This window comes from Odocoileus virginianus, chromosome 5, assembly GCF_023699985.2.
Source record: "Odocoileus virginianus isolate 20LAN1187 ecotype Illinois chromosome 5, Ovbor_1.2, whole genome shotgun sequence".
Lineage (NCBI taxonomy): Eukaryota > Metazoa > Chordata > Mammalia > Artiodactyla > Cervidae > Odocoileus > Odocoileus virginianus.
Window position 1 is genome coordinate 86,307,261 of NC_069678.1, and position 26,833 is coordinate 86,334,093.

At 42.2% G+C, this 26,833-nt stretch overlaps 1 protein-coding gene across 5 annotated transcripts in view; it reads right to left on the reverse strand.

Moving 5' to 3' along the window:
- CAP1 (cyclase associated actin cytoskeleton regulatory protein 1) overlaps positions 1-26,386 on the reverse strand; it is a 28,053-nt gene extending 1,667 nt beyond the window's left edge. The window contains exons 1-12 of one of the 5 annotated variants that reach the window (XM_020894102.2): positions 26,215-26,386; positions 11,656-11,777; positions 10,953-11,053; positions 9,187-9,264; positions 7,372-7,515; positions 7,192-7,277; positions 4,049-4,154; positions 2,634-2,811; positions 1,074-1,249; positions 781-904; positions 559-641; positions 104-247 (exon numbers count right to left, since the gene is read on the reverse strand). In XM_020894102.2, the coding sequence (XP_020749761.2) occupies positions 104-247; positions 559-641; positions 781-904; positions 1,074-1,249; positions 2,634-2,811; positions 4,049-4,154; positions 7,192-7,277; positions 7,372-7,515; positions 9,187-9,264; positions 10,953-11,053; positions 11,656-11,767 (1,332 nt within the window). In that variant the 5' untranslated portion in view covers positions 11,768-11,777; positions 26,215-26,386. Of the gene's footprint in view, positions 1-103; positions 248-558; positions 642-780; positions 905-1,073; positions 1,250-2,633; positions 2,812-4,048; positions 4,155-7,191; positions 7,278-7,371; positions 7,516-9,186; positions 9,265-10,952; positions 11,057-11,655; positions 11,781-26,214 lie in introns of all 5 variants that reach the window. The other 4 variants (XM_020894098.2, XM_020894100.2, XM_020894096.2 and 1 more) reach the window with 4 other exon arrangements.
- Positions 26,387-26,833: the final 447 nt, after the last annotated feature.

Consider the following 26,833-nt stretch of genomic DNA (forward strand, 5'->3'; position numbering starts at 1 on the left):
TGGACCCACTTGGTGCAGAATGTCCATCAACTAGCTTTCTCCAACACTAGCCTTCAGTCCTCCTGTTTTCACATCATACTACTAGAGGGATCAAGAAACTTACGAAGTCACCGCCTTCTGTAGGAATGAGGACATTCATCTCAGAAGATTTGGCACTGACTATCTCACAATCCAGTGAGTTCTTGCTCAGGTATACGTGGCAGCCATCTGTTTTGTTGATGGAAATGGTTGGCACTTTACCCATTACCTGCAGAGGAAACCAAGAGCACTGAGTTCTGGCCTCTGGAAGAACAACAGTTAACTGTGGGAAAAGCTTTCCCTGTTTCACCGGAACACATGAACAACTCACAGGTGTACAACAGGTACTGGATACTAGGGGTGGGTGGGGATGGTGCTGGAAACGGCTCACGATAAGGGCCAACTCCTTTCCTGCAACATCCAGAGCAGCTCACCTTACAGACCCCAGAGTCCAATTTCTACCAAGGCAACATCTGTGGGTCGGCTGTGTGTCTCTCAATTCCCCCGAGACCAAAGGAAGAAGCCAAGGTATCAAGTTACCTGAACTTTGACATCCTTACTATTGATTATCTCCACAATGCCCACCACGTCATCAAACACCAGACCGAGTTTCTTACAGTTATCTAGGAGAAGAAAGGGAGCAGGTTAACAGTGTAACTTTAAAGGAAAGCATTCTATTAAGAATCTCTAGAAACAGGGGATATAGGGTGCCAGCCCTCTTGAGCTTTAGGACAGAGCCTGCCTGGACCAAGAAGAACTCACCTACTGTAATGGAGTTAATTTTGCCCTTGATTTGCAATGTTGAGTTCACACACTTGAATATGTAAGCCACCTGTTTCAGCTCTGTATCCTCTATCACCAGGTTGGAAACATTCTCCTGGTTTTCCTGTTAAAGAGATCCCCTTTTAGGAACCTCATCACTAAGCACACCCCAAAAACCAGACTATGCCAAACTTTCTTTCTTGTAATCAAAAGCCTGCACTCGTTTGGCTGCGCCCCAATTAGTCTCCTTGCCCCCACTTCTTGTTCCCCCACTCTGGGCATTTTTAACTCACCACTCTCCACTTCTTGCCTTCCAGTTCAAGTAGAGCTGGCTCCTTCTTTGTGACTGGTTTGGGGGGATCTGTTTTAGGTGCAGAGAAGGGTTTGGGGCCACTTCGTATCGGACCACTCTGAGCCTTCAAGGCAGGGTTCTTGTGAGTCTTCATGTCATCGGATACGTGTTTCAGGGCTGTAAGAACAACAGCTGCTTTGTTCCTGTCCTTCATACCAGGGCTTTGAGCTGAGGCAATAACCAACTTCTGTTACCAGAAGTTACACTGATCCTTAACCAAAAATTCAAAGCCAAAACCCAGAGCCTCTAAGATGTTCTCTCACACACCTTTGGAAAAGCACTTTTCTAATTCTCTTCTACCTCAAGGTTAAATTATAAAATTCCACCAAAAAATAAATAAAATGCAGAATGTGTATATATGGGGGGGGGGGGGTGGCTATAAAAACACAAGAAAAAGATCTATAAAGACATTAAGTATATAATCACAAAATATGTACATAGTTTTTGAAGCAACAGAGGAAGAAAAATAATATGTGATAATAAAGAAAATTTGGTAAAAGGAAAAATAACCTCATTCACAGCTAATTTACCACCCACCCCCAATCAGTGCTGGCACTTGAAACTTCCCTTCCAATAATTTTTCTATTCATAGCTGTTTTTTATTTAGATGTAAGCATACACACTTAGAACAAAAAAATTTAACCAATTAACACAGTAAAATTTTTCTCAAGTTAGCCTATAGTTTCTAAAAATATCTTTATTTTTTTTAAGGGAAAAAAAATTCCATAATCTCCCTCAATAGGCTGACATATGCCTTGCTTATGAACAGAGCCCAATCTACATAAGCAACACTAGCTTTCCAGCATCACCACTCCATGTGGTTAGTTTTTTTTTCTTTAAACGCTGCATGGTTCATGGCAGAAAAAAGACTTAATGGTTGCATAACATTCCATCATGAGGAACATACCACAGTTAACCATTTCTCTTAAAGGTGGATATATAGATTGTCATACCATTCTTAGCTACTATAAATAATAATGTCTAAAACTTGTCCTTTCAATATTTTTATAGGTAGATTCCTAGGAGAGTGTTGTATAATTTAGACTTCAACCTACTGTATATATATAAGAGTGTCTACCTTTTCTATGCCAACATTAGGTCATTTTTATGCAAGTTTTCTGTATGACTAATACACATCCTTGGAGGAAGTTAACCACCCCCTTCCATGACGACTTCCCAGAGACCATGTGGTAACATGGAAAAAGCTCTAGGGAAAACCACTGGCATCATGTCTTGGCACAATACAGCAGGTACTCTGTATGTGCCCCTTAAATCACTTTCCAATGGGAAGAGAGATTCCCACAACTATAATGACCCATTTTCAATTTCCATTTAAGCCAGCTCTGCTATCCCTTTAGGCAACCTGAAAGAATGTAACACCCCAAAAGAATCTCCCATAAACAAACCATGATTATGGTTTACAGACTGCCAGGTTTCTAGCTGGTAAGTTCTTGCCAAAACAAGTTGTTTACTGACTCCTCTTGCCAAAGCATTCACTTACCATGTGTGATGCTCTCCCCCTGATTAATCTGCGCAAACAGTGCTGAGCGTGAGGCAGAGTCATCTGAGCCTGAGCTGGTGGGGACTGGGGGGGGAGGTGGGCCTGGAGGCGGGGGAGGAGGACCAGATCCAGCAGAGGGTCCAGAAGGCAAGCCACTCAGTTCTTTTGCCACAGGCCCCTGGAACAGTAAGTGCAGGGAACACAGTCAACTTTTCTTCCCCTCAGTACCGGCCTCAACAGGGCCTTACATGTGTCCAGGATACATGGGATTTTCACTGTAGCCCTTGATGCAATGATTAATGCTCCCGACCCACACCAAACTCAGCTCCATTTTTCCAGCTCTAAACCTAGAGTTCTAAAAATCTTACTGTGTCAGCAACACCTCAGACTTACAAAACCCAAGACTGACTTCACCCCCTGCCTGCTCTTCCTGTACAACCGCCCCGCCTCTGCTTTAGTGAAAGGCATTACCGTCCAAGCTTGACTGTTCAATCGTCTTCTTACTAACTCATTCTATTATCTTGGTTGTATCTCCATAAGTTTGTTTGTATCAGCCCCTTGCACCATGAGTACTTACATAGTCTGAGCATAAGCCCTTGCCCCTAACCTATATACTAAGACTTTTTAAAGGACAAATCTGATCATTATCACTATTTTGCTCAAATACCTATTATAGGTTCTTATCATCAATTTTTTAGAAAATGTATTTATTTGGCTGCGCCAGGTCTTTGTTGTGGCACGTGGGATCTAGTTCCCTTACCAGGGATTGAACCCAGGTCCCCTGCATTAGGAGCACAGAGTCTTAGCCACTGGACCACCAAGGAAGTCTCCTTATCACTTATTACAAAGTCTAAAAGTCTCAACTACTGCCTTTTCAGCCTTTCCTCATAAAAATTTGTCTCTCTCTTCTTACTGAAGGCAGATGACCAATCTCTACATTTATTCTGCATTTACTTTAAGCTTTGCTGTTACCCATCTCTCCCACTTCCATCCTACACCTGAAAAGTCTCAGATGAGAATATGACTCCTGAAAGTACAGTATCTCCCAGTTGAGAATCACTCTTTCTCATACTCTGTAGTGTGTACCTTTATAATAGCACTTGACTTGGTGATTGGTATTGGGGTTTTGTATCTCTATTTTTAAGCTTCCTGTGGGTTCGGATGATGTTATTCATTCATCTATCTCCCCTCCAGCCCAACCATGTCCCTGACCCATGTTTACCGACATTGAATAGAACTGAGTATTCTTTCTCTTACTCTTGTTTTCTTTACTCTTACCCCTTTTCCTTCTCTTTGATTTCTTTCTAACCCCCACTGGAAAGACCAGCATGTCTTCTTGAACTTTGGTAACACTAAACTCTAAGAAACCTGCAGACCCAATCCTGGAGGAATGACAGGAGGGGAGGAGAACTCACCGTTCTGCTCCAGGCCAGTCCGGTGGTATGGAACTCCTTAATGTAAGCCTGCAGCTCTGTCCATATACTCAAGTAAGCTTTGACCCAGTCCACATGCTTCTTATCCCTGGGAGAATTAAAGAACAATTCACTGCAGGCAGTCAGGGTACATTCCAACAGTGATTCCAGTGTGAGCTCACATCTGCCTGCCTGTGACGCTCCTTAGCCTCTGCTCAATGGCAGTTTTTCTATCATAACTAAGCTTCTCTTTTCTTCTTTTCTAAACCTATTCTCTTATCCTAATTAAACCAAAGTCCATACCAATAGGGACTCTATATCTCTACCTCTTATAGCAATATGCCTTAAATTTTTTTAAAAAAGGAACAAACTGTTTTTTCAAAGTATAGTAAGACCTTAGGCATCAGTTCAGTTCAGTCGCTCAGTCGTGTCCGACTCTTTGCAAACCCATGAACTGCAGCACGCCAGGCCTCCCTGTCCATCACTAACTCCTGGAGTTTACTCAAACTTATGCCCATCGAGTCGGTGATGCCATCCAGCCATCTCATCCTCTGTCGTCCCCTTCTCCTCCTGCTCCCAATCCCTCCCAGCATCCAGGGTCTTTTCCAATGAGTCAACTCTTCGCATGAGATGGCCAAAGTACTGGAGTTTCAGCTTCAGCATCAGTCCTTCCAATGAACACCCAGGACTGATCTCCTTTAGGATGGACTGGTTGGATATCCTTGTAGTCCAAGGGACTCTCAAGAGTCTTCTCCAACACCACAGTTCAAAAGCATCAATTTTTCGGTGCTCAGCTTTCTTCACAGTCCAACTCTCACATCCATACATGACCACTGGAAAAACCATAACCTTGACCAGATGGACCTTTGTTGGCAAAGTAATGTCTCTGCTTTTTATTTTTTTTTCGTCTCTGCTTTTTAATATGCTATCTAGGTTGGTCATAACTTTCCTTCCAAGGAGTAAGTGTCTTTTAATTTCATGGCTGCAGTCACCATCCACAGTGATTTTGGAGCCCAAAAAAATGAAGTCTGACACTGTTTCCACTGTCTCCCCATCTATTTCCCACAAGGTGATGGGACCAGATGCCATGATCTTAGTTTTCTGAATGTTAAGCTTTAAGCCAACTTTTTCACTCTTCTCTTTCATCAAGAGGCTGTTTAGTTCCTCTTCACTCTCTGTCATAAGGGTGGTGTCATTTGCATATAGACCTTAGGCATAATCTTTTTTTTTTTTTTAGTTCTACCACTTTATTGCTACCAACCCATCTCCCTCCACCCTTGTGCACATATGCTCATTCATGTAATCCCATGGACTTCAGCCCGCCAGACTCTTCTGTCCATGGACTTTTCCAGGCAAGAATACTGGAGTGGGTTAGGCATAATCTTATATAAAAAAAATTAAAAAATAAAAAAAGTTTTAAAAACTGAAAAAAAAAAAAAAAAAACTGAAAAAAGCAAATATTCTGTGCCTGAAACCATGGTCAAGAGGGCTCTCAAGCATCACTATGGATCTTCAGGACTCCAAGAAACTCAACTGCCTTGTAACATAATGCCTTCCTCCAAAAAGTTAGAAAATAAAACACTTCCCTTTAGGAGGAAACAATCAGTATTAAATTACAGAAATAGCACTGCATTATAGTTCAAGTCTCCTCTCTTACATATTATTAGCTGGAAGACTATGACTATTGAGCGCCAAAGAAATGATGCTTTGAACTGTGGTGTTGGAGAAGACTCTTGAGAATCCCTTGGATTGCAAGGAGATCAAACCAGTCCATCCTAATGGAAATCAGTCCTGAGTATTCAATGGAAGGTCTGATGCTGAAGCTCCAATACTCTGGCTGCTGCTGCTGCTAAGTCGCTTCAGTCATGTCCGACTCTGTGCGACCCCACAGACGGCAGCCCATTGGGCTGCCCCGTCCCTGAGATTCTCCAGGCAAGAATATTGGAGTGGGTGGCCATTTCCTTCTCCAATGCATGAAAGTGAAAAGTGAAAGTGAAGTCGCTCAGTCGTGTCTGTCTCTTAGCGACCCCATGGCCTGCAGCCTACCAGGCTCCTCCGTCCATGGGATTTTCCAGGCGAGAGTACTGGAGTGGGTTGCCACTGCCTTCTCCCACTACTTTGGCTACCTGATGCAAAGAACTGACTCACTGGAAAAGACCCTGACACTGGGAAAGACTCAAGGCAGGAGGAGGAGAAGGGGACGACAGAGGATGAGATGGCTGGATGGCATCACCAACTCAATGGAGATGAGTTTGAGTAAGCTCCGGGAGTTGGTGACAGACAGGGAAGCCTGGCGTGCTACAGACCGTGGGGTCGCAAAGAGTCGGACATGACTGAGCAACTGAACTGAACTGAGCATAAAACTCAATTTCCTCAACTGTAAATTGTGGACTATAATAGTGGGGTATAATCAAAATATTGTGATACTTAATTCCAGATTACTAAAAGGATCAAGGAGCTGCTTGATGTTCTGGGAGACATCTCAGACCCACATGAAGGCTCATTCCTTCACAGAGTAGTCACTCAACATATGCTGGTTACTGGGGATGAACAGAAGGAAGAAAAGAAGGGTTTGGAGAGTTATGCAGCTAAGTAACAGGTGCCTGTAGTCACACCAGCTCAAAACCAGTGATGGAGGAGTTCACACTATCGGACACATGTGGTTAGACGTACAACAACTCCCCTTAGGCAATACCTGCAGTGGTCAGGCAGCCTTCCTCTCTCTTTACCTGACCATAAGAATAGTCAGGGTAGTGTTACAAAGTTACTTGTAGCTTTTGTCATTGAGCCAGTTAGAAGTTTTCAACAAAGGAACAAAATCTTATCCACACAGGCAAAAAAAAGGGGGCATTAGTTCGTTTTCACATCCAGCAAAAGCTCCTAAACCTGTAAGGGTAAGGATGAGAAAACTCAAAAGCCCTCTACAAACCCCAGAGAAAAAGCAGAAGAGGAAGAAGAAACACTTCCTGCTTGCAGATCCAGCTTCTATGAGTCAACACCTATCACACTTTCCAAAAAGCAGCCCTGAGATAAGAGAATCAACACAGCAGCCACAGCCAGCCTTAACTTAGCCCAAAGCCCTGCTCTAACAAGTCAAACAACCAGTTGGGTTTGTTCTTTACCCCTTGAGGACAAGCTGGACTTACACATCTTTGTACTCCTTGAGGACTCGATTTGTATAAAACATGGCAGCATCATTCATTTCCTTCACATAGGGACCAGGCTTGGGAGCCTAGAAAAAGAAAAAGCTGTCAGTGACTCAGGGCCTTTCCAGCCCCATCTCCTGACCTCTGTCCCTTCCCTCCCATAGAAGCTACGCAGCTCACCATTGCCACCCAACCCAGGGCCTGGATACTTTCGCTGACAGCTGACAGGTGATTGAACAACTTGCTGCCTCGGTTCTTCTCTCGAAAGGTCACCACTTCTTGGATCTGCTCGGAGATGGGTGCCAACAAGTCAGAAAGCTTGTTCTAGAAAAAAGAGGCAGGAAAAGACAGAGGTTAGCATCTTTTTGTGTTTTATATTACTCAACTTTGATGTTGTAAGGCAAGAATTCTTCATGAACTACAACAAGCATGCAAATAAACTCTGTATTTATCTCCAAAGATTCATATGGCTACACTACTACTCAACACCTCACTCTCCTCAGAGAGTTCCAACTCCTCAAGCAGGATTTTGTGGTTCTTCATGATCAGGATCCATACCCCAGCTGTACCACAAAATTCTACCATTTCTGTCATTTGTTTCTTTTCTGTCCCATGAACACGGGCTACTAGCTCGTTTCTGGGCCCCCATTCATGATGGGTTCTTCTCTTTCCATCTATCCACATGCTCCTCTGCTTCATGAGGAACAGCCCTCAAACCCCAGTCACACTGGCCTCCTACAGCATCTCATCAGCACAGCCAATTCCAGCACCTTACCACGCAACATTTATTAATGGACCCATATTTTTCTTTATTTCTCATTAATTCTTCAAAGACAAGGGCTTTGTTTTAGCCCCATTTTATAATCTGCACAGCCCTCAACACAGTGTTAGCCATACAGCAGCTGCTCAGAAGAGATCTGCTGAATCAAATGCAATTAGAGGACTGGCATTTGGGCAGGAAGCTTAGCATAATGGACGAATCTTGTGTTTCTGTATTTTCATCCTTCTCACAAAGCTTGGTTTCCTGAACATCTCGGTTCTCAGATCTCAGTATAAGAACAGTCTAAAGCAGGAGTTGGTAAACTTTCCGTAAAGAGCCAGACCGTAAATATTTCAGTCTCTGCAGGCCATACGGGCTCTGTTGCTATTTCTTAACTCTGCTGTTGTAGTGCATAGAGCAACAACAGACAATACTTAAAAGAATGGACATGGCTGTGTTTCAAAAAAAAAACTTCACTTAAAATAGGTGGTGGGCCAGATTTGGCCTGCAGACTACAGTCTGCCAATCCTTGATCTAAAGTAAGGGAAATACAATAATGTCTCAGCTGCCTGAATTGTTGTGAAAAGTGTGGGGTTGGGAAAAAAGGTTTATACAAAATGCTTTAAGCTTTTGTCTTTTAATTTTTAAGACTAAAAATTAGAGTCTAACATATTTAACATTCCTTTTGCTACTTTTACATTTAGGCGTGTTGAGGGTTCACAGGTTTTTAATACAGCACTAGCACGAAAAATTATTTTATTACCCCCTCTACTTAGGAGAGCCAAATGCAAAAAAAGAAGAAACATAACAAAACTAAAATGTGTGGCTCTGAGAAAAATCTAAATTTTCTCTAATTTATTTTCATACTTTGGCAGTGTAAAATTTTGAGGTAGGAATAAAGTTAAAAAGAGATGTCCAACCACTTAGGGTGAAGGGAGAAGCAATACTTTTATAATCTCCCCAGAAGTCTTACTAATAAGCACATCCACAGTGGAGCAAGAGAATCACTCTCTAGGGCCTAATGAACTTAGGAGACAATATGATGAATTTGGGCTAAGCCAAGAGGCTAGAAAAGACTGTCAAATGGCACATTCCCATAGTGGGGCTTAAAATCAGCCTCTCCTGGGACTGGGTGCCTGGTAGGTCTATCTTAACATGTTGTGATAGCTCAGCAGAAACCCCTCAACCTGTCCTGCGCACCAAACCATAACAAAACCAACTAGTAGTGAACTTACGCCTGCTGGCTGCTGGCACTGAGAGGCTGTAACCAGGAGAGCTCGCTCTAACTTCAGACCTGTGTGGACCATCTCCGCCTGAAACCAAGAGGACAGGAGAAGAATGAGCTATCAGCGACACTTCACAACTGGACAGGTCCTGATAAGAATAACCTGAAACCTCCACGTTCATGTATTCTGGCAGCAACCCAGGCATTTCATGTTGATTTCTTTAAGTAATCCAGATTTCAGGGACTGATAGCAGAATTACATATACCATTGCTCCTGCTGGAACTAATCAGGGTTGTATATCCAGAGCTGGAAACAAACATACCTAGGGCTTTCAATGAAGTCAAGTTCGCAACTGCACATGTGTGGTATGAAGTGCACTGAAAAATCTCTCCTACCTCTCATCACCAAAAAAACTTGTTTTCAAAAACCAGAGGTAGGAGTAAAAGCAAAAGCCTAAGCTCATGCATCAATTTCTCAAGGTATTTACTCCATAAGGTTAAAGCTATTTTCAAATGTTGGACGATGACCTATCACAGATCATTAAATCAACTTTGTGACACATAATGAGCACTTTATTAAGTGAAGTACAGTAGAACAATGAGTGCAATACATCAGTTAGAAATTATTTTTTTAAAAAGGTGCAATACAAGTAGCATAAGCACTATCTATCTTAACTGGTCTTCCCAAGTGGCGCTAGTGGTAAAGAACCTGCCTGCCAATGAAGGAGATTTAAGAGACACGGTTTCGATCCCTGGGTCGGGAAGATCCCTGGAGGAGGGCACAGGGAACCCACTGCAGTATTCTTGCCTAGAGAATTCCATGGACAGAAGAGCCTGGCGGGCTACAGTCCATAGGGTCGCAAAGAGTTGGACACAACCAAAGAGACTTAGCACACATGCATATCTTGGTTACAAATAAGTATTTCTTACTGAGGGCCATGGACAAGTGAATTTTAAGAAGCATGAAGCTATAAGCACTACCACATACAAAAATTCAAAGTCAAGTCATATTTTTTTTTCTGGGTTTATATTTTTTAAATGTAGAAGTGATACGTTTTAAACTTTTTCAAATGCTATCTACTGTATAAAGTAAAAATGCAAGCCCCATACTCCTAAGTCCCAGTCCCACTCTCTAGAGTTAACACCATTGCCAACAGATGGTATCTAAGAGGCTTCAAATATATCTTCCAAGGATCAGGCAAACAGTTTTACTGAAGGGTCAGGCTGATTCTAAACATGGTTACTGCTTACAAAGGATCACCGAAAGACTAGCAGGAAGGTTCTGGGTCCCAAAGAGAAAGACAGAGTGGGGGTGATGGTAACAACGTGGGTAGCAGCACATGAAGGGAGGTGGGTGGAGAGGCACCTGTCATTGCCTACTTCATATTCTTACTGTGGGCTAAGTGTGAAAATAACTCACATTAGCATAGTTTTAGCATAACTACCAAGCACAGTTTCATAAATGCTAAGTCATGATGATGAGTCCTTTGAATAAGCCACTCCAGGCTTGGTTATATAACATGGTAGGGTAGCACATTCTCACCACCAAGATGAGCAAAGCAAGCTATCTATATAAAAGAAGCCCATCAGAGCATGTGATAAAAGCAGAGGGCCTGGAAAAAAATCTGAAAAACTATTTCAGAGCATAGACTGAGTTCCTCAGTGCAGGCAGAAGCAGCCAGGAGCCTCTCAAGGGGCTCTTAAACCAAGGATGACTAGAATTTGAAGAAAGCCACCAGTTCTTAAAAGACGGAAAAAAGTGCCAAACCTCCTTACATGTTTCTGCACATCTCCCCCAATCTCTTTACTGATCTTGAGGTACTCTGCCACAGGACCGGCCAGCAGTGAGTCAAAAGCTTGCACGTACGGAGTTGTTCCTGCTGAAGACAGACACACCACCAAGAATGGTCACACATGAGAAAGAGGGTTTGTTAAAGGCACTTCCATATGAAAGGGGAGAGGCAAGGTAACACAGTAAACAGAAGGCTGGATTATGAGTCAGGAGCTTGCATTCTAGCTCCAGAATTACCATTAACTTCTTGTGTGATCCTAGCTAAGTCCCCGTTCCTAACTGAGCTTGATTTCTTTAATCAACAGAATGAAAATAAACAAAATTACCCCCCAATGAAGTTCCTTTTAGCCTAACATTCTATAATTCAACTGGTACATGTGCAAAATGGTCAATCTGCCAATAATTTGGAGAGGAAATTTTAATATCACTTGTCATTTGACTTATACTAGAGTCATTCTGCTAAAGAAAGAACAGGAAATAGCATACAAGCAGGAAGTTCTCGTGTTAAAATAACTTAACCACAGGCCTCCCTGCATACAAGTCACTTCCTCCCTTATCTTAAAGGCAATGAACTTTCTAAATGTTTCAGGAAGTTAGCTCCAAAGGAGACTACACCAAGATAGAAAATTTTCAGGCCAGGACGCCAAGTTTCACTCAACGCATTCTACTGGCGTGTATACTGCTTACCTTTTGCAGCACTGTCTCCATACCCACAGTGTGTGTCAGATGCATGCGAGACTGCCTCCAGGCGGCCCACCGCTCTCTCCAATCTTTCTACCAGATTTTGCATGTCAGCCATAATGTACCACCTGCTGAAACAGATCAAATGTTATTTGTTGTTTTAGTATGACACAGAACCTAGGAAGGAAAAAGAAAAAAGAATGCCCTGGAGATGAAGAAGATGCCAATTCTGAGGAACAGAAACATTTTACAGTAAAATAAGACGGAAGATAGTCCAGCCTATTTGCAGAAGCATACAGACCTCACTAAGCAAAAGAACTACCCAGGAGACAGTGTTAACTGAAAGCAAATACTTACTCATCCAAATACTTACTGAATATTTACTATGATGTCATCAACTAAGTATTTGTGTAAGAATTTAGAATTTACAAGGAACAGTCACATATATTCTCTCAGTTTATCAAGCTTCTCAACAACTACTTATGAATGGAAAGATAATTACTATATTCTTAAAGATAGGGAACAATTTCAACGAAGTTAAATGACTTGCCTGTAGTCACAAAGTTAGTTGGGAAGCCAGTACTCAAATTCAAGTCTTCTGGCTCTAAGTTCAGTGTTTTTTCCTACAACATCCTGCTGCCTGCATGCAGAATGCCCAAGGCCAAGATGAACAGGGTATTTATCCTACCCACAATAACTTATAGTCTAACACTTTACATGTGCACTAAACCTATTAAAAACAAACAGAAAAAAATTTAAGGTGACTTAAGTTGCAGGCAAAATTAACATAGGATTTCAGAGAAGAGAAGAATATATCAGCTGGAAGGGTCATCAGATAAGGCTATCAAGGAGAAGCTGCCAATTTGAGCCAGGCTTCAAAGAAGGATGGGCGGGATCTAGATATGCAGTAGAGAAGGAAAACAAGACATATCCAGAAGAGCTTGTTATAGATTTTTCACAAATACCAATTTACTGAACTAGACTTGTTCAATGTCTAATATTCTAAAGAAAGGAAGATCCTTTCTTATCAAAAGAGGAGGGGCCTTTTCTGGTTTGTTTCCTAAACAAGTTTATCCTCTACCATCTAGACCACTACCTGGCAGGTTACCAAGTGTTCAATAAATGTTTATGAAGTCAATGAACCTGAAGTATAGAATCCCAGAACTCCAGAGGGACAAGGGTTCTGAAAGTTGTCCACAAACACATATAAGTAAGTGTTAACGTTACCAATATACATCAGTATAAAGTGGCTGAGATTGTAAGTGATCTTGTAAAAATCAGTCAGGTGAAATTTGAACCAAAGACTTGGAAAGATTTCATTTCAAAGCATTAATCTGGTCAGGTAACTGAAGACGAATGAACTCAACTCCCTTGAAGCCACCTAAAACGACAACAGAATCACAATTCCCTCAAAGATGACAACATGACAGAATACCTCAATTTAACACATTGTCTTCCCTGTGCAAGAGAGAAGCAACTCACAAGATAAACTAAGAAAGACAAGGTCATCCCTGCCCACTCTTTTCTGTGTACAGGCTCTGATCTCTCGGAGGCCAGTGATTTGCCAAAGCATGTTGTTTACTAATCAAAGAGAAAGATGAGAATGTGAACCAAATAAACCTTTCCATTCCCTGGCCTGGAGAAGCAGCAGGAGCCTCCGAATCCTTACTGAAAATGAACAGACTATGGAGCAGACTAGAAGCATCCATAACTCTCCCTTACGTTACAGCATGATCAGAGTATCCCAATTGCTGCCCTGTTTGTTCTGGGTACTATCCAGGGACAGACTAGCATATAATCCATCATACTTTGTAAACACCAGAGAGAAAGGCAGTGAATGCAATAAACTCCCAAGTTACCTTCCATTAACAGATACCACTCATTCTGATATAAAACATGTTCCTAAAAAGAAATAATTAATTAATTAAAAAAAAAAAAAATGTTCCTTCATACATAATGGATGCTACAGATTGAGGACACTGTTAACATAGTAATACAGTACAAGTGTCTCCAAAGGCTGCCAGGGTTGGTGAACCTGTCTTTATAGCTTAATAATACAGCTTCATGGGATTTTGGTTTCTTCTTTTCCGTTTTTCATTTGTACTTATAAGTTTTTAATTCTAAACAAGCTATCGTTCTGCTGTTTAACTTACGCAGAACGAGAAAGGACAAAACAGCTATCATTAAAGCTAATCTCATTCCACCACTAATCAAATATAGGAAAACAGTACCTAGTTTTTTGTTTTTGGTACGGGTGGACTGAAATTTGAGATGTCTTGAGAAAGAATGTTTAGAATTGAGGGGATCAAAAGACATTCCTTGTCTTATGCTCTATGATGTATATATATCACTCTTTAGGTGGTCATGTTCACTCCAAAGCTGTCAACTACTATTATCATATTACTATTCAGTCCACTCGCTGAGTGATACCACCACAATCACCTACAGACTAATAATTCCCAGAACAGTGTATCCAGCTCAGGCCATCCTTCTGGAATTCAGAATTTTAGATCAAGCTCCCACCTAAACATCAACTAGATGTCCCAAAGGAAATGTCCAAAACAGAACTCATCATTTTCCCTAACACTGCTCCTCCAGACCCCACCCTCACTGTTTCAGTAATACAGCACTTACAACACTGTTAGCAATCACTTGAGGTAATCAAGACAGTAACCTGCACCCCAATACTCACTGGAGCACTATTTACAACAGCCAGGACATGGACGCAACCTCTATGTCCATCAATAGAGGACTGGATAAAAAAAATATAACATACATACAATGAAATATTACTCCGCCATAAAAAGGAACAGAACAGTGCCATTTGAAGAGACACAGACAGACCTAGAGACTGTAATACAGAATGAGGTCAGAAAAGCAAGTATCATACAATATTATTTATATGTGGAATCTAGAAAAATCATACAGAAGAACTTATCTGCAAAGCAGAAACAGAGACACAGATGTAGAGAATAAACTTATGAATACCAGGGTTGGGCAGGAGGGGGGATGGGATGAATTTGGAGATTGGGATTCACATACATACACTACTATGTATAAAATACATAGGCTGTATATTGTTAACCTGCTTCTTTAACTTATATGCAGAGTACATCATGAGAAATACTGGGCTGGATGAAGCACAAGCTGGAATCAAGATTGCTAGGAGAAGTATCAATAAACTCAGATATGCAGATGACACCACATTTATGGCAGAAAGTGAAGAACTAAAGAACCTCTTAATGAAAAAGAGGAGAGTGAAAAAGTAGGCTTAAAGCTCAACAATCAGAAAACTAGGATCATGGAATCTGGTCCCACCACTTCATGGCAAATAGATGGGGAAACAATGGAAACAGTGCGACTTTACTTTTTGGGGCTCCAAAATCACTGCAGATGGTGATTGCAGCCATGAAATTAAAAGATACTTGTTCCTTGGAAGAAAAGTTATGACCAACCTAGACAGCATATTAAAAAGCAGAGACATTACTTTGCCAACAAAGGGCTGTCTAGCCAAAGCTTTGGTTTTTCCAATGGTCATGTATGGATGTGAGAGTTGGACTATAAAGAAAGCTGAGCACTGAAGAACTGATGCTTTTGAACTGTGGTGTTGGAGGAAACTCTTAAGAGTCCCTTGGACTGCAAGGAGATCCAACCAGTCCATCCTAAAGCAAATCAGTCCTGAATATTCATTGGAAGGACTGATGCTGAAGCTGAAACTCCAATACTTTGGCCACTTGATGTGAAGAACTGACTCATCTGAAAAGACCCTGATGCTGGGAAAGACTGAAGGCAGGAGAAGGGGACGACAGAAGATGAGATGGCTGGATGGCATCACTGACTCAACGGACATGAGTTTGAGCAAGCTCCAGGAGTTGGCAATGGACAGGGAAGCCCTGTGTACTGCGGTCCACGGGCTCACAAAGAGTCAGACACGACTGAGCTGATGTATAAACTGATATATAAAATAGATAACTAATGAGAACCTATTGTATAGCACAGGGAACTCTATTCAATGCTCTGTGGTGATCTAAATGGGAAGCAAATCTAAAAAAGAGGGGATCTATGTATACATACAGCTGACTCACTCTGCTGTACGGCAGAAACTAACACAACATTGTAAAGCAGCCACACTCCAATCAAAGTTAGAAAAAAAAGACAGGAACCTGCAAACTGTTGGGCAGTACAGTATACTGGTTAAGAGCATTATTCTTTCGAGAAGTCAGATAGATTGGGAGTCTCTGTGTCTGAGTGTTACCAAACTTTTTGAACTCAGCTTCCTTATTTGTAAAACAGGAACAACAGCATAAAATCCAAAAGGCTGTAGAAAGAATACGTGAGGAAGTACATGTAGAAGTGCTTGACTGGCTCAGTTCTGAAACATAGCTAGGATTCCATAAACATTAACTAAATTGTCTTCTTACTAATCTCATCAGTCATCAAAATCCATAGGCTCTATTCTGTGTATCATAAATGGATGCCCCTTGTCTTCATCCTGATTTATAAAAATTCAGCCATCATGACTGCCTAGATTACTGCAATAACCTCTTCACTTGGAGAAGGAAATGGCAACCCACTCCAGTACTCTTGCCTGGAGAATCCCATGGATGGAGGAGCCTGGTAGGCTACAGTCCACAGGGTCGCAAAGAGTCGGACTGAGCACTAACACATCCTCTTATCCATTCTCCTTATTACCACAATGACTCAGAGTAAAGTCCAAACAAGGGTTTCCACAATCTGGCCCTGTTTTATTTCCCACCACTCCACCAGTTTTATCTCCTGTCACACCCTTCCTCAACATTCCATAGCAACCCAAACTACTGGCATTTTCCAGAAAGTTATGCTTTCTCTCACTTTTAAGACTTTTCAGTGCTATCCACTCTGCTTGGTTGCTTTCCCTTCCCAACCTGTTCCTTATCTCATAATTCGTACTGCCTTTCTCAGATTCAGCTATGGTTTCACCTCCTCTAGGAAGTTTTTTCCAGTTTGGTATGCTTTCCCTTCTCAATCTGCCCCTAGAATTCCTACCATTCATTAAATCTCAGCTAAGGTATCATCTCACCAGTATGTCTCCCACAATACTTCATTGTGTACTTATTTCTACCACACATTTCACACACTGCTTTAAAATCATTTAAGTCAACAGGCTATTAGTCACCCTACAGAAGAGACCTCATCTTGCCTTTTTAATTCCAGTACTATAAATGTGGTAGGCACTATAAACACAATACGTTAATATAGGTCCTTGAAAAACATGATAATAATAAGGGCTTTTACCCTCTCTCCCCTCAACACAAGTCTGGCTGTCTCCTCTCTTGTGTTAAGTCTGAGGAGAAGTGTGGGGTGCTTTTCCTCTGTTCTTAAAAAAAATTCCTCCCTGCCCTAATTGTAGGATCTAACGAACATGCTCTTTTAAATAAACACAGCCTTCTTGGGCACAAATTACACTGATATAGAGATTGTCAAACTAAATACCTTAAGGAAGATAACCTTATTAGATGATATAATATCAATTAAAAACAAAATTCCCCGACTTCCCTGACAGTCCAGTGGTTAGGACTCCATACTCCCAATGCAAGGGGCACAGGTCCAATCCTTGGTCGGGGAACTAAGACTCCGCACGCCCCAAGGTGCAGCCAACAAAACAATAAAAAAATTTATAAAGGAAAAAAAAAACCAAAACTCCCTTATAGTTGTGCTTTACATCATCAAACTACTGCTTCTTTTGTCCAGTAATTCTATGATGTATGTTACAAACATACTGATCCCCATCTTTAGAAGAAGGAAACCGACAGACGTTAAAGTGGGGAGAAGACAAATTCTCAGGCTCTTCCCACCACTCCACATGGCTTTCAAGCGCTTAAGGGACTAACTGGTTCATCACAGCATCCAGCCCCAGCTGTTTGCTGAGCACAGCACTGTAGCTTCAAGGTCTCTTTACGGTGTCGAGTCACAATATTAGCAGCCTTCAACTTCTCTGCTCTCAATTTCCTCCATGGAGGCCAATATTTTTTTCACCTTCAGTAGAGATGACACATATTTGGAAGGTAAATATTTAAAATAAGATTTTTCCCAATATAGAATTGCCAAAGCAGAGAACTATAGCTATGCCTAATCTTGTTACCTGCCAGTTTTGGTTGCCAATAGCCAAGAACTGTATGTAAGCGTCCATAAACAAATATACAGATTCCTAGCTATTTAGGCATTCATCATAAAAGTCTCAGAAGGCAAGAAAGTCTTAATTACTCAAGTCTTAATAAAACTAGGATTCAGGAGACCAAGGTTTGAGTCCCAACTCTGCCATGTATTAGCCATGTATTAACTTCAGGACAGTCATTTAATGGATCATCACCTAGCACACCTGGGGCTTCCCAGGTGGCGTTAGTGGTAAAGAACAAGCCTGCCTATGCAGGAGACCTAAGAGATAACGGATTCAATCCCTAGGTTGAAGGAAATGGCAACCCACTCCAGTATCCTTGCCTGGAAAATCCCATGGACAGAGGAACCTGGCAGGGTACAGTCCATACAGTCACACGGAGTCGGACATGACTGAAGTGACTTAGCATGCATGCACCTAGCACACAGAGATGTAAGGATCAAAGGACTTGGTTTTATAGGTAAGTAGCTCAGCTGGTAGTAAAGAATCTGCCTGCAATGTAGCAGACCCCAGTTCGACTCCTAGGTGGGGAAGATCCCCTGGAGAAGGGGTAGGCTACCCACTCCAGTATTCATGGGATTCCCTGGTGGCTCAGACTGTAAAGAATTCGTCTGCAATGCAGGAGACCTGGGTTTGACCCCTGAGTTAGGGAGATCCCTGGGAGGAGGGCATGGCAACCCACTCTAGTATCCTTGCCTTGAAGAATCCCCATGGACAGATGAGCCAGGTGGGTTACAGTCACAAAGAGTCAGACACAACTGAGCGACTAAGCAGTCTCTTTGGGAGCCTTAAAATACAGTTCAAATGTAAAATGTTATCACTCCCTACCATGTACTAGAATATAGGCTCCAGAAGCATGAGAAATTTCTTCATTCTCCCTGCCCCTGCTCCCCTAAACTGCCCCCTCCCCCAAATTTCCAGCATCTAGAAAACCTGGCACATAGAAGATGCTCATAACATGAAAGTGCTTCGCACTGACACAGCTACTGAAGAAATGGCAAACTCACAGTCTCTGCCATATAGAAGTTTTCATTCTTATTGAGAAGGGCAACACAAATGCCAATGGAATAAATACTGAAGACTATATTTTTTAAAGTTCTGTTAAGAGATTAACTAATTTGGATTGGGAAAAATTAAAGTATCAGCCAATACACTGGAGCTTTTTCTTTGTAAGATGTTGTACAGTCCTAAATTACAGAGTATAAATGACTATATGCTTGGAGTTCAGAAGAAATCAATGAGGACTAGAGTTGGTTTCAGGAAAGAAGTGGGGCAGAAAAAGTAAAAGAAGCAAGGAAAGACATTCTAGAGCAATCAAAAACAAACAGAGACCAAGGAGACTCAGTACAGAGTGTGAGCAGACAGTCCACATAGTGTTATGGGAAATAAGCAAGGTGGGCTAGGTTACGGAGGGCACTGACAGCCAGGCAGTATTTGAATTTGGTGTTGTGATAAATGTGAAGCCTTTCAAGGATTTTTGAATGAAGGAATAATACAATGAAAGCTAAATTTTTACAAGTACTGTCTGAGAGAATCAGTTTTGGGGAGAAAAAAGGACTATATTAGGATCTAGGTTAGGTTGAAAGCTGTTCAACTAGCTGCAAAATAAAAGTGCTACTGCAAAAAACAGTTCTGATATTGCAAAGGGGAAAAAAAAATGACTTTTAGGCCACTAAGTGACCAGCACCTGAATTAAAAGCAAAATAGTGTTTCTGCTCTGAGGAAGTCTAGCAGGAGGGACAAAGCTATCTTTCATTGAATCACTGGCTCTCAGGATCGAGAAGGAGTCTAGAAAGCATCATCAGATGCAAGAACAAATCTTTCAACATCCTCAGCAATTAGTCAGGTAGCCTCTGTTCAAACGCCCTCAGTGTGGAGAACCCAAGACTTCTGGAGACAGCCTATTCCATTCACACAGCTCTAAGTATTTAAAAGTTCTTCCTTATATGGAGGTAAAACGAGTCTCCCTGCAACTTCCACCCACTGATCTTGGTTCTGCCCTCTGAGGTCACACAAAACAAGTGAGCATTAAACACAGAACAAATATTAACTGTCTGGTACTGTGGAGTATAGTAGCATTCAGAGAAGGGAGTCAAAGATGACTCCAGAATGGCAAATCCAGGGAAGTAAGAGAATGATGATGCTATAGGCAAAAACAAGTTTCTGGCATGTTCTAGCTAAGGCAAGAACATGAGGTCAGTCTTGGATACACAGCTTGAACAGAAGATGAAGTTTCCAAGTAGGAATAGCCAACAAATAATTAGAAATAAGATTGGGAAAGGATTAAGGCTGGAGATCAATGTTTACAAGTCATCAACAAAGAAACATCATTAAGTAATGAGAATGCACAGGCTTCTGGAGAGATATTATGCAGAACAAAAAGAAATGAGGAGCTTGATTCTCCAGCAACTTCTTTGGTGGTTTGAAACCAAGTGAAATCAGAAATGGTCAGTGACTCCTGCTAAAGCTGCTTCATATTCTCATTCTAACAATTCAACAACCCAATTCCTTCTACCTGTCATTCAGAAGTAAATGGAACCAGGTTACTCCTACAGTTCTTGCCTCTTTTCACTAGGCAATTAAGGCAGTGGAATGAGTTTCTACTTACAAAAAGCAGCTATGCTTAAAATGTTTTCTACTATGTCTGGTAGTTGTTCCTGTAGGTCATACCCTTAAGTAGAATTGAAAATAAAGCAACTATACAAGTCACCCTGTATATTATTGTAGCCCACCTGATCTGCTTCAAAACGCTTCTGTTGGCCCTTACTTTGAAATTCTGTTCCCAAGATGTTATCCTAAGAAAGTAATACTAACGTGGGAAAAGTGATAGGCATGAAGGTGTTCACTGCAGTGTTAGCTTAGACTTCTAATTACAGGGAAATAGCTACATGCACTGTGGGAAAAGACTTGAAAAGAACACAAAATTTACAATATTTGTCAAGTTAAAGTGATGGATTTTTGGACAATTTCCCCTTCTGTTTTCCAAACTTTTTTTTTTTAAAGCATAGTTATATAATTTCTTTTAAATAAAAGACAACAAAACAGTTCCACTTGGATATCTCTTCTAAGCTACCACAAACATAAGGCATTAGTTTAGTTCTACTCCTAACAATATAGAAATTCTCATCACTAGGCTCTAACATGTTACAGATCAAAACCTACACATGCCAACAGGATACTTACAAGTTGGCCTGTAACCCAGAAACCAAAGAACAGACAGCACTTTGCCCCAGTAAAGATGCTATCTAAATCTAACCCAAATCAGGAGCCACTGTTCTTCCCCAAGCATTTGGTTTCTCTGATGAAACCAATGACATTTAGTGCTCGAGTCACTGCCACCTGAGGTTTAGATTAAAACAGAAAGAAAGGTCTGTCTTCTAGGGAGGGAAAGAATTCTGCCCAATATCAGCACTTGTCTCCTGTTCCCTCAATAAACATGTCCTCTATCTAAAGCTCCAGGAGTGAGTAAAGTTAGTAATAGTGTACAAGCTGAAGTCAGACTTAAGAACTAACTGTTTCAATGCTTTGGGGCAAAGAGATAACTTTGTGTGGTCATGGGTTACCCTCTCTCTTATATTCAATGAACATTCATTCATATTATGAAGACTAACAACATAAAAGCATTCAGTAGGCATCTTTTATATTATATAAGGAAAAACCACACTGGTTGATTTCAATTGGTAGTTGCTTTAAACAGAACAGCATTTCCCATTCTCATGCATAAAGATAGATTCAAGGATGTCATTTGTCCCTAGCCATGATTCAGCTACAGATATGAAAAGATCTGTGACTGTACCTCTATAATTAACTTAAGTACAGGAATTTTAATTTTCCTGGAGGGAATTTTCCCTGGAGGGAAAAAGACAACAACAACAACAAAAAAGCTCCCTCTTTCCGCTCGACATTTCAACTATATTTTGCAGTGGAATGGAAAAATGTGACACAACAGGTTTGGTAATATAAGGCTAACAAAGCTGCATTGTAGCTGAGGAGTATTTCTAGAGCTTTGATCGTTTTTATTATGTTTACGTGATGGTATATGAAGAACAAATAGTTTCATGGTGAATGCTAGCGCTGCAGTAACTCTAAGGTCATGAAACTACAATCGACCCTTGAACTACCTGGCGGTATGAGCACAGGTCCTCAGTGCAGCAGGAACTCCCGGAGTAACTTTACAGCCAGCCCTCCATACCCATCGGTGTAAGTGAACTCCTGTAAATCCATGCTGTACGAGCGTCAACTATATGACAATTTTATCAGTCAAAATAAATGCTGAGTAACAATATCATAAACTGCCTGCAATTTAAACTAAAGGATAGGGACTTTCCTGGTGGATAAGAATCCAGAAGATAATACAGAGGATAAGAATCCACCTGCTTAAAAAAAAAAAAAAAGAATCGACCTGCCAATACAGGGGACACTGGCTCGATCCTTGGTCCAGAAAGATTCCACGTGCCTCAAAGCAACTAAGCCCATTCAACACAACTACTGATTCTGAGCTCTCGAGCCCACAACTACTGAGTCTGAGTACTGCAACTGCTGAAGCCCATGCGCCTAGAGCCCATGCTCCACAATGAGAGAAGCCACTTCAATGAGAAGCCCTTGCACTGCAACCAAGAGTAACCCCCGGTCACCGCAACTAGACAAAGCCTGTGCGCACCAATGAAGATCCAGCACAACCAAAAATAAATAAATAAAATGAGAATCCCTGTTTGCTAAAGAAAGCTGTCTAAGTGCAGACAAAGAAAACAGGAATTTATATACCTCCAATAAAGGAGAAATATAAATCAGCTGACTTGTGCTGTCAACTAATACAAATCTCATTTCTAGTGAGTGCCTAAACAATGGCTTTCTTCATTAAGATCACATTCTCTGAGGGGGAAAAAACCACAAAACAGCCAGTCCTTCAAAGCCCACCCAGAAATTCCTTGAATAAACAATAATTCTTGACACTTCAATGAAACCCATGATCCATTTCTTGCAAAGTACCCTCCACTTATCATGTGCCATACACTGTGTTAATCACGGCAATGGAGCCTGCCTTCAGAGAACTGAATTGGAGATAAGACACCACACAATCAGAGCTAAGATATTTTCTCATGCACTATTCTCAATCCAGGAGACATCTGGCAATATCTGAAGACGTTTTTAGTTATCACAGTTGAAGGCCTGCCCCAGCATCTTGTGGGTAGAGGCCAGGGATACTGCTGAAATCCTACAATGCACAGCACAACCCTGCAAAATGAAGAACTATTTGGCCCAAAATGTGAATTATGCTGAGGTTGAGAAACTCTGCTCTAATGTAATCATGAGCCAAAGGTAAGTGCAAAAGGTACAAACAAAATGCTAATAGTTTGGAACTCTCTAAATCAGAAAGTCAATCTGTACTACCCAATGAAAACTAAATTAAAGGTCTGACTCTGGAGAACTCTGTAAATTGGACAAAAGAGTTTAGACTTGATTCTCTGGGAAAATGAAGCCAGTGAAGGGGTAACAAGATGAAAATGGTTCTTTTCAAAAAAGCAGTCTGGTTTGGTTGAAAAGCTTAAGTATAGATATGAAAGCCAGCTTAATAGAAAATAAAGAAACTGATGAGGGTAAGGCAAAGAAATAATCACTAGCACTGCCTAAGATATGGCTTGAGGATCCTCAGATTTCCAATCTCAGGATTAAATTTCAAACCAGAGGGTTCAACTTCCAATGACACTGCATTTGCTAAAGTGAAATGCATCTTGGACTCACCACGCCTCACAGAAAACTGAAAGAAGGAAGTCACTTTTTAAAGGCTCAGTTCCTAGTTGAAAAAATAACTGCAACTATAAAAAAGGTATGTATAAGGAAGAAAAGGGATGAAAAAAAGGCTTCAATCCTTCAGGCTGGAAACATTTTACAAACTAAAAAGCTAACTTCAGCAAATAAAAAACACACACACTGAAGCTTAGCAATACTACCACTTTTGATTTGCATGACAGGTGGTACTTGACAAAGTACTTTCACTGCTACCATTTTATTTAAACTCCTCCAAAACGTCTGACTGATGAAATGTTTCTGGGGAAGGGGGAAGAAAATGCAACTGAAATTTTTTTATACTGAACAGCAGTAACTCAAATAATAAGCAAAATGGCAACCATAGAATAAATCCAAACGTATTCAAACAAGGCATTAAAAGCCCCTGACAATCTGGCAGCACCTACCTTTTCTTTCTGGTCTTATCTTCCTCTACAAACCCGAGGCCCCAGTACTTCACTGAACAATATAAATCCCCTCCTGCCTCCACATCTTTGTTCATGCTGTTTCTTCTAGCCAGGATACCTTATTAGACATCTTTGCCTAGATGTGCTGCAAACATCTCGAACTAAATTCATCCAAAATTCATTTTCTTTCCATGTCACCTCTCCAGTTAACCTTCCTCATAGAGTACCTATCTTGGTAAATAGTACTACCACTTCCCTAAACCAGAAAAGTCAAACAATTGTCCTAGGCCCCTTCTATTTCTTCATTTCCATAAATAATCAGCCTCCAAATCTATGGATTCCACCTATTTCACATTGCTCAAATTTGATCCCTCCTCTTCTTTCCCTTCTCACTGTCTTAGTTCAAGCCATTGTTCAACCTTCGGAACATTCGTCTACTTCCCCAGTGAAGTCCTTTCCCTCCCCCCTCACAGACAAAGTATTAATAAAACATCAATATGACCACATCTTTTTCCTGGGTAAGAGGGTTCAAAGCCTCCCCACAGCTTTCAGGGTAAGCTCCAAATTCCTTAGCAGGCTTTACAAGGGCCTTCATTTTGATGCCACCACTGCCCACTTCCTCCACTTCTCTGAGCTTTACTGGAATTCCAGTCATGGTCTTTCAGTGTCCAGTCTCCATTTCTTGCATTGGAGTCTTTGGCTGGAAATTCCTTTTTCAGATTCACCACATGGCTAAATAAATCCTGCAAGACTTACCCTCCCACTTCCTCCCCAAAGCCTGGAAACCTGGCTCAGGTAGCCTTCCTCTCAGAGCCCTGTGCTCACAAGGTGCACAACACTGTAAGCTACCCACGATTTACTTGTCTGCTTCCTCCTCCACTCCAAGAGAACTACTGTATTCTTGGTCACCAGGGCCAAGTGCCTCATTTCATATGTGCCTCACACACATTAAGGGCTCAATAAATGACCAGTGAATGATTAATGTGCTGGGCTCCCCACCACCCTCGTTTTTCACTTGAACAGGGATCCCTATGAAGAGTTTCAACTGACACAGTTCTGATACTAATCTATGCTTTAAGTTTCTCATCCTGTCTTCATCGAGCTCTTCGTTGTCTGAAACTCATCTTAAACCCTGCTTCTGCAGAAGCGATTTTTCTGAGCCCCTTGTTACATACTGCCATAGTACCCTGTTCTTTCCTAACACGCATCACATTTATAGTATTTGATAAATTCCCTGCGAACAATGTCAGATCCATGAGGGAAGGGTCTACCTTATTTTGTTTTTGCAAGCCCTGGATATGGCAGAGTGCCTAACAAAGAATAAACATAATTTGTTACACTGAATTTAATCCTGTGAGGTGAGCAGAGATCTTCACTTAAAAGGTGAGAAAAATGAGGCTCAAACAAATTAAATAAAGCAACTATGGCCACCGATGCTTTGCAGTGGAGCCAAACCTGAGCCAACAGACTTCGTGACCAGAAGTATGAGATACCTTCAATAAAGTTAACTTGGGTTTTCAAGATAAGAACTACAGACTAAGAGAAAGGGGAGGCTCTCAGATTGCAAACACAAAGACCTGCTCCACTCTTTAAAAAAAAAAAAACTCCCCACACATTCCAAACAAGCTGTATTTTTAAATCAAAGTTCCACGCAGCGGGTAGCCTTTAAACCTGCAACTGCCTGAGAGACACCTACCGGAAGACCACCCCAAGGTACAGAAAGGTTCCTGGGAAATGAACGGGCGAAGGATCTGGGGCTAATAAACTAAGGAACTGAGGTCTAGATTCCGATTCATTCCCTGTTAAAGACTGTTTCCGATTGTTTCGCAGTAAGACCTTAGACAAGCCTCGTCTCTTCGGGAATCAGTTTACCCATCCAAGCAATGGGGGCGAGACCAGGAACAGTGAAGACTCTAAGGTCTCGGAGGTTTCTTTCAGTCAGGGCTCCTTAGGAATCAGGCCTCCGTTGAGACTGACCTCCAGAACAGCTAAGTCCAGCGGAGGGAGGGCCTCCACAGGAGAGCCCGGCTCAGCTGGTCACTCCGGCCCCACCTCGAGAGACCGCGCCCAGGATCCGGGGTCGGCGTAAGGGCCCCACCGCGCCGGCCCCTTCAGGAGGGCTCACCGCACGCACCTAGGCCAGAAAGGCCATTAATAACGCCAAAGGCCAGTGGACCGAGGAGCGGACCCCAGTCACTCCCCACCGCGCACACTCACCTCAGACTTCTGTCTCACCTCGGGACTGCGATCAGCCGCTCTCCACTTCCGGCAAGAACCGCCCAGCAACCTTCGCGCGACCCACTTCCGGGCCCTCACTGGGCGCGGCACCCCCACCGGAAATGAAGGGCCGGCGTTTTAGCCGGCCCAGCGGAGGGACCCGGGAGGAAGTCTGGCCGCCTGGCTGGTGACTCCGCCCCTTATCCGCCACGCCCAGGAGAAAGAATTCCCCTCCAGCTTGGGGAAAGAGCCCCGCCCCCGAGGCGTGAGCGACGGGGCGTGTCTAAATCTAGACCACGCCCTCCACCGGTAGTAGACCAAACTAAGCTCCGCCTCCCTCTGGGCGTGGATACCTCGGTTTCCCCGTTTGTGACGTGAGGAGGCCATTGGTTTGGGCAGTGTTTCGGGAGGACCTGCGGAGGCTGGGTGTAGGGAGGGGTCGGCAGGGATGCTCAGGCATAGCCCAGGGTTTCTGGGCGTGCCCGCCGCCGCCGCCCTGCTGGCTCTGGCCGGGGCTGGGAAGGTGGAAGCGCAACCCACTTCCTGTTAGTTCGGTGCGCTCTGTGACCATAGATGGTCAGGTCTGGGGCCGCGCGGAAGCCTCCGCCCCGCGGTTTAG